Source organism: Urocampus carinirostris, chromosome 17 (assembly GCF_059441175.1).
Source record: "Urocampus carinirostris isolate Australia breed hairy pipefish chromosome 17, RoL_Ucar_1.0, whole genome shotgun sequence".
NCBI lineage: Eukaryota > Metazoa > Chordata > Actinopteri > Syngnathiformes > Syngnathidae > Urocampus > Urocampus carinirostris.
The window spans coordinates 25868694-25880106 of record NC_142365.1 but is presented as its reverse complement, the minus strand read 5'-3'; the positions used below and the strand labels follow the sequence as shown (position 1 = coordinate 25880106).

The following is an 11413-nucleotide window of genomic DNA, read 5'->3' as shown; positions in this document are numbered from 1 at the left end:
CACCACCGCCACCACCAACGCCTTTCTCCCTTCGAACACACCACAAGTTTTCCCAAGCTAAGTTTCGCCCGAAGGACTAAACCCAAACGAAGATGGAGTTACAGAACGCGTGGCTGTGCTGTTTAATCTTCAGTATTATGGCGGGTAAGTTATTTCTTTTCAAACGACGATATTTTGTCTTCCGGCGTCGAGTGCTTTTCCCTGTGGTCCTTCTTGTCGTAATTCTAACCGGAGGCGAGAAAAGGACGACTCGGACGACATAAATTATTTAACTCCTTTTTAATACTTGATGTATTTTATGAAGAGTAAGCGATATCATCGAAAAAGGCTACGATAATAAAAGACAACTACAACCCGAAAATTAGAAACTACACGAGTAGGGCCAAAACCGACCGAAGGTCAGTTAGTAAGCTAGCGTCGAAACTTAACCAAAGCTGTTTTATTTTAATTTATTTTTCCCACAAACTAATGTTTCACATATTAATTATTTTGTTGGCTAGCTAACACAATGGCCGCTTGGGATTTTTGCCTTGTGACTTTAGCAGAGCCTGGAAGTTTCCTCTAAACCAGTGGTAGGAAAACTTTTGGAGTCTCGGGTTTAGAGCAGGGGTCTCCAAATCGATTGAGTTGGGGGTTTTGGAAACTAGGATTCGAGTGAGCTTGGGGCTAATGGGGTTTTCCCACAAAAACAGCGCTGATTAAAAAAAATAAACCATTCTGCTGTTCTTCAAGGGATAGTGTTTTATATTTAACCACTAGATGTTGCTGCATCGTGTAGTGCAGGGGTGTCAAACTCATTTGAACTCGGGGGCCACACGATACAACAAACATTCTGTCGGGGGCCGGACTAGTTGATTAAAGAGAGAGAAAGAAATAAGAGAAAGAGGGAGGGAAAAGGAGAGAGGGCAGGACAAAGAAAAATAGGGAGCGAGAAACAAAAGATAAAAAGTTGTGTGAGAGGAGGAAAAGAAAGGGAGAGGAAGAAGAGATCCAAAGAGAAATAGAAAAAGAAAGAGAGAAAAGAGAAAAGAAAGCGTGAAGGGTATGAAGAGAGAAAGAGAAAAGAGGGAAAAGGAAAAAAGGAAGTTCGAGCAAAAGAAGTTCAAAAGACACAGAGGGAGAAAGAGACAAAGAGCAACAAAGGAAGAGAAAAAGAGACACAGAGAGTGAAAGAGGCAGAGAGTGGGAGAAAAACAGAAGATAAAAAGTCGTGAGAGAGGGGAAAAAGAAAGGGAGAGGAAGAAAAGATCCAAAGAGAAATAGAAAGACAGAAGGAGAGAAAAGAGAAAAGAAAGTTGGAGCAAAAGAAGTTCAAAAGACACAGAGAGAGAAAGAAACAAAGAGCAACAAAGAAAGAGAAAAAGAGAGACACAAAGAGTGAAAGAGAAAGAGAGAGAGTGGGAGAAAGGGAGTGGAAAAGAAAGAGAGAGAGAGAAATAAATACAAGTCCAGTGTCTTTGTTCGAGGCACCTTTGTTTGGCAACATCAAGTTGACCTATTTCAACCTGCAGCTTGTTTTTCTCTTGCGCTTCTCTGAATGTTGTCTCGCAGGCCGGATTCAATCCCTCAGCGGGCCTGATCTGGCCCGCGGGCCGCCTTTTTGACACCTGTGGTGTAGTGCATCCAAAATGAGCACAAGTAAGACTACAAACTGGAGGGACTGGAAGTGAGCGAAAACACCTTTTCCCTCCAATTTTTACCCAGCCTTTTTAAAAGAGAAAATGAATAGATAATGGGGAAGAAGAAATTTAAAAGGCAAAAATGTAAAACAGTAATAAATGGAAGAATAGGGTAAAGAAAGCAAAAATTGGAAAAAGGAGAAATCGTAAATGGTCTGCATTATAGCGCTTTTCAAGTCAATGAAAACCTTCCAAAGCGCTTTACAATGTGCTTCACACTTACCCATTCACACACACACACACACACACACTCGCACATCAGTAGGGAGTCAGTTATGCAAGGCGCCTACCTGCTTATTGGGGGCATTAGGGATTCAGTGTCTTGCCCAAAGACACTTGGACATAAAACATGGAGGAGCCAGGAATCGAACCTGTGACTTATTGATTCCAAGACTCTACCTCCTGAGTTAATGCCGCCGAGAAGAGGAAGGGAATTAAAGAAAAGGGACAGACGGGGAAAACATTTGAAATGTTCTTGCTTTTTTTCTTGTTTTTTTTTTTAATTATTTGATTTACCTTTTCTTTATTTTATTCTTGGGTTTTATTTAATATATTTTTATTTTTTTCATTTTTATCTCTGTTCTTGTCCGTTTCTTCTCTTCAAAAGTAACAAGGTTCTATTTCTTCACCTTGTGTCTCTGTATTTTGTCTTGTTCAATTGTGCTTTCAGCACTTGCTTTCGGTAGCACGACAGAATACAGCAACATCTTGTGGTAAAATAATACACACTGTCTCTTTAACTTTCATAATAAGGTGGGGGGCCTCAAACTATCATCATTGGGGCTGCAATTGACACCCAAACTGCGAGTTTGAGACCCCTGGTTTAGAGCAAAAGTCTATAAAAAATGTTAAAATTAAATAAATGTTGTTTTCCATAAAGCCACTATCAAATAACCAGGGATCAGAATTTTCCGCGGATCCGCGGATTTCCGCTGTTTTTGAACCCCAAAGGCATTCCGACTTTTTCACTTTTTCTCTTGCGTAGCAAACAAATTCAAAATCCGACTGTCTCACTCTTTCCTTTATTGCTCTGGCGCATCCTGGCGGCCGTTAGAAAAATTGGCCGCATTGATGCTCAAGCTGCAGGGACTGAACTGCATTTGAACTTATCTTGCAGTATTTACCAAAAAATCAGTTATGTGGGCAAATTATTTTAATCTTCTAAAAATGTTACTTAAATGATAAATATAAGCATGGTTTTGGACAAGTAAATTGCCTAAAACCCAGGAGCTTGGGGGGTGGGGGGGGGGGGGTGGTTGGCTCCGCCCTGCTTTATTCCTGGACCCGGGCTATTTCAGCTGAAAATGAAAATCTCCATTCTGATCCCTGAATAACCTGGGGCAATTTTAGGTTCAGAGCTTTGGGGTTGCTGAGAACCCAGAGTAACACCCACTTGAAAGGACATAATCTATAATGTCTTCTAGTGGTACCAAAAAAAAATCATTCAGTAAAAAAACTTCAATAATGGGCATAAATACATAAACTATCGTACTGTAGTTTTTTATTTTTTCATAAAAATTCATAGGTTGAGAATTTTATTTTTTACATACTAGAATCCATACCTAGTAGTCGTCGCCATGTTTGTCTGTCATTTTGCTGCTACACTGTGTTCATTTGGCACTGGTTTTCATTCGCATTCGACATTACAGTGCCACCCAGTGGTCAAAGATGACACTTTTAAAGTGATTTATGATCATTCAACACTGTTCAGGAGTGTCACTTCCCATTTTTGAACACCACATTACAACTTGTGGTTAGAAGATACACTATTACCATGCCATGCCAATTGTTTTCTAGTTTATTTCGTGTAGAGTACACTCTAACATACAGAAGAAGAAGCATGGAACTTATTAGACAATGGTGCATTCTATTCAACACATGATAATTCCAGAAGAGAAGCGGAAAGGGGGGCAAAAACGGTGCTAGCAATCTCATGCAGTGATTTTCAACCACTGTGCCGTGGCACACTAGTGTGCCGTGAGAGATCGTCGGGTGTGCCGTGAGAAATTATCCAATGTCACTTTTTAACATTTAAAATGTAATGAAACATTTATGTATCATTTTCTGCTAATATTATGTCATTGTCAAGTGTTTGTGCAGTATTATAAATTCTATTGTAATTAAACGTACTGTTCAGTATCATTTCCTAACATTTTTGGCTTGTGGTGTGCCGCAAAAATTTTCCAATGGAAAAATACATGCCCAGGCCCAAAAAAGGTTAAAAACACTGATCTAATGGACTGAACCATTTCAAGGCAGTGAAGTATTTCAGACACTGCGTTGTTCTTATTTTTCATCATATTTAAGCCTATCATCATCCTCTTTATTTAGGAAAATATAGTTTTAGAAATGGTTTAATTCTTTGGGGTGCTTGGGTTAAATTTGGGGGTTTTTGAGCCCCCCAGAAACCTGCTGGTTACGCAAAAGCCCTCCTGCAAATAACCATTCTGAATTTTTCAGAAAATGATTAATATCTCTATCAATGAAAACTAATAATAACCCTATAATCCTCCCTGGAGTTTTCACTGAACATAAGCCAGGAAATAACGAATGACACTATATGAATTTAAAAATGGCAAAATGACACAGTGGGTTCTTCATAGAAAAAAACTCCAGGAAACCATCTACTGTGCACAGTGTTAACAGGTCCAAGATCTGCTTAGTTGTCAGAGATCTGGACAACTAGTCCTATGCTATTGGTTACTTGGTAAAGGGTGTAGATTTTATCTCATTATCACATAATTTTTAGTCACTGTGCCAAAGACGAATTTTAACCCCTTAACCTTCCGCCGGCTGGCCCTCGGACTGTTGAGAAACATATGCGTCTTCATGATATCACAAGTCACTGATATCCTCATACCACTTATCATTGGAAAGATTATACTCATGGGATTTAAAATATACTCCTCACAGAAACATCACGAGCAGTCTGAAGCAAGATACCTGAAATCTAAACCTGGCATAATTTACCCCAAAAGTACTGTAGTATTCCACTAATGAAACAATTCTTCTCAAACATGGTCTGGGTTCAGTCACGAGAGTCCAGTGACTCCAACCGTGTAAAATATTAACTTCAGAACACACAATAATGCCAACAGATTGAACAAGCAAAACAAAATCCGCCTAAACGCATTCCTTATTTGTTGGAAAATCCTTGTAATCTGTCTATTTCGCCCCATAATTTTCTTATAGAAGTGAACAAACCTGTTAGATCATTTACAATATGATTGTTAGCCACTGAGTTTTTGATTAACACCACTTTCAACCAATTGCAGGCTTTTTTCACGGTCCACAGCCCGCATTAGACTACAAGGGCCCGAATTGATAAAAAATACAAACATAACTTTAGCTCTATCACCAGCCATTGGTGACCATTTTCAAATGATGATTTACACTTTGATTAGCCAATAGAAATACATTTATTAATATTTACAAGGTTTATTCAAATCAGAGCCAAAAATAAACGTGCGTAATGCAACTTGGGATCCATTTTTGTGCGTGATTATCCCGCACAAGTGCACAATCAGTGATTGAGTTCTGGAAAGAGATGAAAAACAATGCCCAAAGTAAAATATACGATTGCAGAGGTTTTGGAGCTGTAAACTGGTCATCCTCAAATGGCTAATTTTGGAAATGCCGTGCGATACCTTTTCAAATACGTGGAAATTACACATTTTAATTTTTCTGATAGTGATCAAATTTGACTCGGGACCAGGTAAGACCTCACGCTATTGTCCCAGCTGTTTTCCAGCTAAGAAGCCCATGCTACACTCTTCTGTACACTTGAAAATGAAAAAAGGAAAAATCAGGCGAAAATAGAAACCTTGTATTTTTTATGTTCCAACTTAGATTACTTAGGAAGGAAGTAGCACTTGCAGTGATTATTTCAGTTGGGGACAAAACTTCTGAGTGTTACCTTTTTAAAAAGAGACCAAAACTGGTCCATATTCTCCAAAGGTTCAAGAACAGCATTAAATTTACTTTGTGGTATGTCTTGGATTGGGATTTTAGGCAAATTTTACAGGGTTCAATTCTATTCCTCTTTTCTAAGCATTGTAAGTGATACATTATTGTAATTTAACATGGGAAATGTACAACTAAAATAAACATTCATCTTTGGTACCGTGGCTAAACATAGTGTGTTCATGAGATAAAATTCAATGCCTTGTCTTACAGACCAGAACAAGAGTAGTACCAAATCAACGCATTTTCCTTAGTAGTACTTAATTTTTTTTACCATATTATACACATTATCATTAGATCTCTTAACATTTTTGTTTGGTGGGCCTGATGAAAAAACCTGGAGGCAGCAATTGGCCCACAGGTCATAGTTTGCCTACCCTTACTCAAAACCATTTTTAGTTTCAAAGATTTAGTTAAAGGGGCGGTGTGTATTATATAGCACCCTAAAAAAAAATAATATTGATTAAAACAATAAGAAAATATGTGAATCATCATACAAATACCTGTATGCATTTACAAAAATACTTGTAGGCCAAGAAATGTGCTTTTTTTTTTAAATGAGCATCACCTTGTGGGAACTGACATATTTGTTGGATAGTAATTGTGATAGTAATGTTTGTACATATTATGGCTGCAACAAATGCTTAATTAGATAACTGATTCGTCTGTTGATCATTTATCTATCACATAACATGTTCTTCATTACAAGCATTGTGTAACCATTATAAATTATATTTATAATTCAGTTAGGTGCTTGGTCATGTGCCAGAAAAAAAAATATTAATCTTTATTTTCCCAATTCTTGCAGTAAGGCTGAAAGCCCCCACCTCGAAAATAACTTCTTTTTACAAGACCCCAAAACAGTTAGTCATTTGTAAAAACAAACATCCACACTTATTGATGGGACCAACATAAAAAATACAGCTGAAAAACATAAAATCCACGAAGTTTTGAGCAACATCAGCAAAATGTTTGATTTTCGATTTAACACAAAGATAATTTGCCTTCTATTATTAAAAACTATAGTAAAGTAGCTATTAACAATGATATTGTGTCACTCAATCAGCAGTAGTTGGTTTATCTAGAAATCCTGTGAAAGGGCACTACAAAATATTAACTCCATATCGTGTTGTTGAAATATGCATGCGGTATTATCGTTGTTTGTTGTTGTGGAATTTAAATTCAAATTGGACTCCTCCCACCTTCTTTAATCAGTACTAAAATGTTCTTATCACACTGTTGATGTTTATTGAAACACTTTTTGGTTTTGAAGGCATGCCACTGACTGCCGAAATGTAATAAAGAAATGCTTTGTTGAAATTGTGGGGCAGTTTGAAGGTATACAATGCTTAAATTTAGAGCATTGTTTTTAACACTTTTGTCTCTTGGTCCCTTTTTTATTCTTGTATATGTGCGTGCTAGTTTGGGCTCATTACCATCCTAATAACAGCGGGACCTCATCATTTGCGCAATGTTCCACTTCAGCAGTCAAGAACAGTATCTGTCAGACTGGTGGCATTCATTCACCATTTTGTTCTTAAAGTGATATTGTTTACTCTCTAACGGTGAAATAACAAGGAACGGTATTTGTGCTCTGCTTTCATTTTGCATGAGTGCTGTTGCGGGCTAATGAAAGCGAAATAAAAGCTATGGAAAGCTACATTTACATTCATTGACACACAGGAAGAAAGACTGACTGTATTGTCCTTGATTCACGGGTCTAGCATTCCTGTGTGAAGTTTGTGTTGATTTACATTACTTGCTACCTCGCCTATACCAAACATTGTAACATTTGGTAGATAGCTGACTTAAGAATATGTGTAATACCCATCTAAAGCGCCCATATTAAAACTATGGATTTGAATAATAAGCAAAAACACACATACCAGCACGTAAACATGCGCTTTTCTGGAATACTCTTGAGATGAGAAATATGTAATTATATTACAAAGCTCATCATAGACTTAAACTCAGAATGGATTGATACGACTGGCTTCCACCACACATGGATGGATACACCTGTGGCATTTTCACTGTTGTGGCAGAAAATAAAATAAATGTCCCAGAGAAATCAATCTATACACATGAGGCTTTTTTTAAACGAGTACAGTAAAGTTTGCGTGTATCATTTGTCTCTGTACTAAAAGTTCCACAGTGCTTTGGGGCATAAAAATATCCCACATTTGGGTAACCGTGCGTGCTAATGCGCAAGAAATCAGAATCCTTTAATACATACTCATTTTTTGGTATATGAACCAGTAATTGGAAAATGAAAGGACTAACCCAACCATTGCAATCAAAACACTTGCAGTCAGGTCTACATGTTGCAATCTAATTTTGGCCTGCATGTAGACATACACAGTGACTTCAAGTGGTATATTACTACACATTCAAGATGTGTTTCAACCATTTGATTTCAAATTAATAAATATTTTATTGTAAATAGTTCATTAAAATATCTTATAGCTTTTTCCAAATCTAAAGAAAATGAATTGAACAGTAGTCGTAATTTTGTTTTTTGTTTTACTGGCTGAAGGGGGTTGTCTTTTTGGATTTAAAATAATATGTTTCATTGGCGTTAAAACAAAAACCGAAATCCTGTTCATTATTTATTTCAGTTTGTGGCCAATTTACTGTGGTGCTGTTGTTCAGGGCTCAGTTAATGACCAAACACAGCTCAGCGTCATATAACATCCACCATTATGAAAAAGGCAAACACTTAAAAGCTGGGCTTCATTTCCCCTGCTACTGTATTTGCTCCCCCCCTCAATGTCTACTGCTGGCCCTTAAGGTCAACATTGGAACAATGTCACTGACCTCACAAAAACAGAAACCTGAGAAAACAGAGCATGCACAGAGTGCAGTTACCTGATAAGAGTGTGAGCCAAGGCTGTGGGTAAGAGCCGGTTGCTTGGTTACCCTTTGAAAACACGCTTGCACTGATCCTATGGATGCTATGATTGTTTTTTTTAAAGCTACCATTCCCCTATACATATACCTTCCATTTAGCAAGATAAAACAATTAGTCGACCATTGTTGACTATTGTTGGAAGACACCTTTTTCTAACAGAGTGAGGCCTCTCTGCATTAATTTGATATCTGCCGAGAGTCACTCATGCGCTATAGCATTTTCCTCGACAGGCCACATACAGAAATGACGGTGTCAACATCCAGTAGACGGACCAAGTTTGGGGGTATTTTAGCCTGGATACCCCCCCTAAAAAGTTACATGCAAAGTTTGCCAAGCGGACCTTGCGTATCATGGCAGTACATAAAAAGGAACAGTTGAACGAAACGGAGCGTAAATCGCCTCAGTAAGATTCAAGTAACGCTCAAGCCAATACGGTTTTGATCCACATGCGTTGTACATTTTATATATACTTTAAAGAGAGCTTGAGCGTTGTCAGGCTGTGTCTGACAAACATGTTTGAAAGTAAATGCATGCAGTACATAGAACAAGCATCAGATGTTTAAACCATTTCATTTTAAACTGTTCAGAAGTGTTGCATTCTTAGGTTGCAGACTTTGCAAATGACCACGTACTTAATAAAATACGCATACTATGTTTTATTTACCGTTATACTGCTGCTAATGAACATGTTCCTGGTAAACAGAGGGAAAAAAAGTTAATTTCCTAACTTATTTGCCGTTCCCTAAAAATGGACAGGGGTTTATTTATGGATTTATGTCTCTACTGACTGAGAACTGTGTTTAATTAGTTTTAGATATGGTATTTTTATTGATTTTTTTTCCTGTAGTCTTTTAAATAAAATATGCATCTTTTGTAATACCCATTTTTGTTGGGTTTTTATAATTGTCCTCATCAGTAAATCAACTCCATGCTAAATTTAAGGAAAAATCGATCACGATTTGACTTTTCGACTATTCGTTTTAATTGATGGTGAATAGTCGACTATTGAAATAGTTGTTAGTTGCAGCCCTAGTTGTGTGTGATGATTTTTATTTTTCTTCTGCTATCAGAATAGCTGGTTTCGAAATGGCAGTGTCTGTAACATAGCTGAGTTCATCAAGGTTCATAGGTGTGACAGGAAAGGTTGATTGAAGCCTTAAGAGCAAAACTTTGTAATTGTCATTGGCCCCCACAGTTCGTAATAACTTCAGGTCACATTCAGCGGTTGTGACCCAGCCATCTATTGCCATTTCTTCCCCCCTGAAAAGGGTTGCACGTAAGCTGCCGCTGACTCTCACCCTGTCCTTGAAAATGAAGAAGAAACATGTGGAATTAGATTACACCCGAGAGCGCCGATCCGTCCTCCACAACAAGAGGATGGGGACAATCGGCCATTAATATTCACAATTTCCAGGCCTTAACATTTTAGCATGCTTGTGCCTCTTCTAGAAATCACCCTCTTCGGTTGAGGAATACAGGAATGAATGGGAAATATTGCTGGTTGTGCCTCCACCTCCCCACACAACCCATTTTGTTTTCCTGTTTCATTTCTTTAATGCCAGAACAAAGACAGGTAGTGATAACCTACAGCAATTTAAGAATATGAGGAATAATAAACAAAATTAAAAGATAACCAAAGATTATTAAAACACACAAAAAAAAAAAACGTTGAAAACAATCTTGGGTAGACCTGCACTCCCCCAAAATTAACCAACCAAATATGTGTCTGTACGATGTCATCAGTCCCTGAAATGTGTCATACTACATAGTATTGGAAAGCTTAAACTCTTGGGATTCAAGATCTATTTCAAAATGTACTCATGAGAGAAGCATCCTGATCAGTCTGAAACAAGATACCCAAAAACTATAAACCCGTTAGAGCTAACCTAAAAGTCCCAAAGGAAGTCAGCTGATGATTTGATATTCGGCAAAAACTGAGTCCTATCATCCAGGACCATCCAGTGAGTCTAACTGTGTAAATTGTTTTACTCCAAAAAATCCGCCTAAAAGCATATCTGCTTTGTTGGACGTTCCGTATAGTAATCCGTTAGTTTTGCTCCCAAATTCCCCTTTTTAAAATATAGACTCATAAAATTATTCCCATAACTAACCTCTTACCTTTTGATTATTACCACTTTCGGCCAATAGTAGGCTTTTTTTTCTCGTTCACAGTCTGCATTAGCCTATAAAGGCCTTTTGATAAAATGGAGATCGCCTCCTATAGTTTCAAATATCTTAAGCCAGTAGTAACCTAATCAAATGATAGACACATGGTTAGCCAATGAAATTCCCAACATAATATATTCCATCTTCTAGGTGTCTATTCAAATCAGAGCAGAAAATAAACATTTGCAACGCAATTCTTGACTCATTTTTACGCACCATCATTATATGCAAGTGTGCACAATCATTGATTGACTTCTATAAAGAGAAGTTAAACATTTACAACTTTTTCAGAATGTAAATGGCCAAAGTAAAATGCACATCTGCAAAGGATTTAGGTTGTAAACTGATTGTCTCCAAAAGGCCACTTTTGGAAACACCTAAACCTACCCTTAGAAAGTTGTGTAAATACAATAGTTTTTCAGATTTTTTATCGTATTCCACAAGGTACCAGGTAAGGCTTCAAGCTTTTGTCTCATCTGTTTTCCAGCTAAGATGCCCATGCTACGCTCATCTGCAGGCATTTATTTGCAAAACAAAATTTAAGCGAGAATAAAAACCTTCTTTTTCTGTGTGTTAAAACTCCAATTACTCCGTGTTAGTAGTACTTGGAGTGATCATTTCAATTTGGGGGAAAACCTCAGAGTGTTAACTTTCAAAAGAGACCAAAACAGTCCATATTCTCCAAATGTTTCAA

The 11413-nt window shown here is 37.5% G+C and overlaps 1 protein-coding gene across 1 annotated transcript in view; it reads left to right on the top strand.

The window, feature by feature from the left end:
• The window catches only part of cxadr (CXADR Ig-like cell adhesion molecule), a 61883-nt gene continuing 50470 nt past the window's right edge, over positions 1 to 11413 (top strand). Inside the window, exon 1 of the mRNA XM_088321569.1 lies at positions 1 to 144. Within this exon, the coding sequence (XP_088177695.1) occupies positions 93 to 144 (52 nt within the window). The 5' untranslated portion in view covers positions 1 to 92. The remainder of the gene's footprint in view (positions 145 to 11413) is intronic.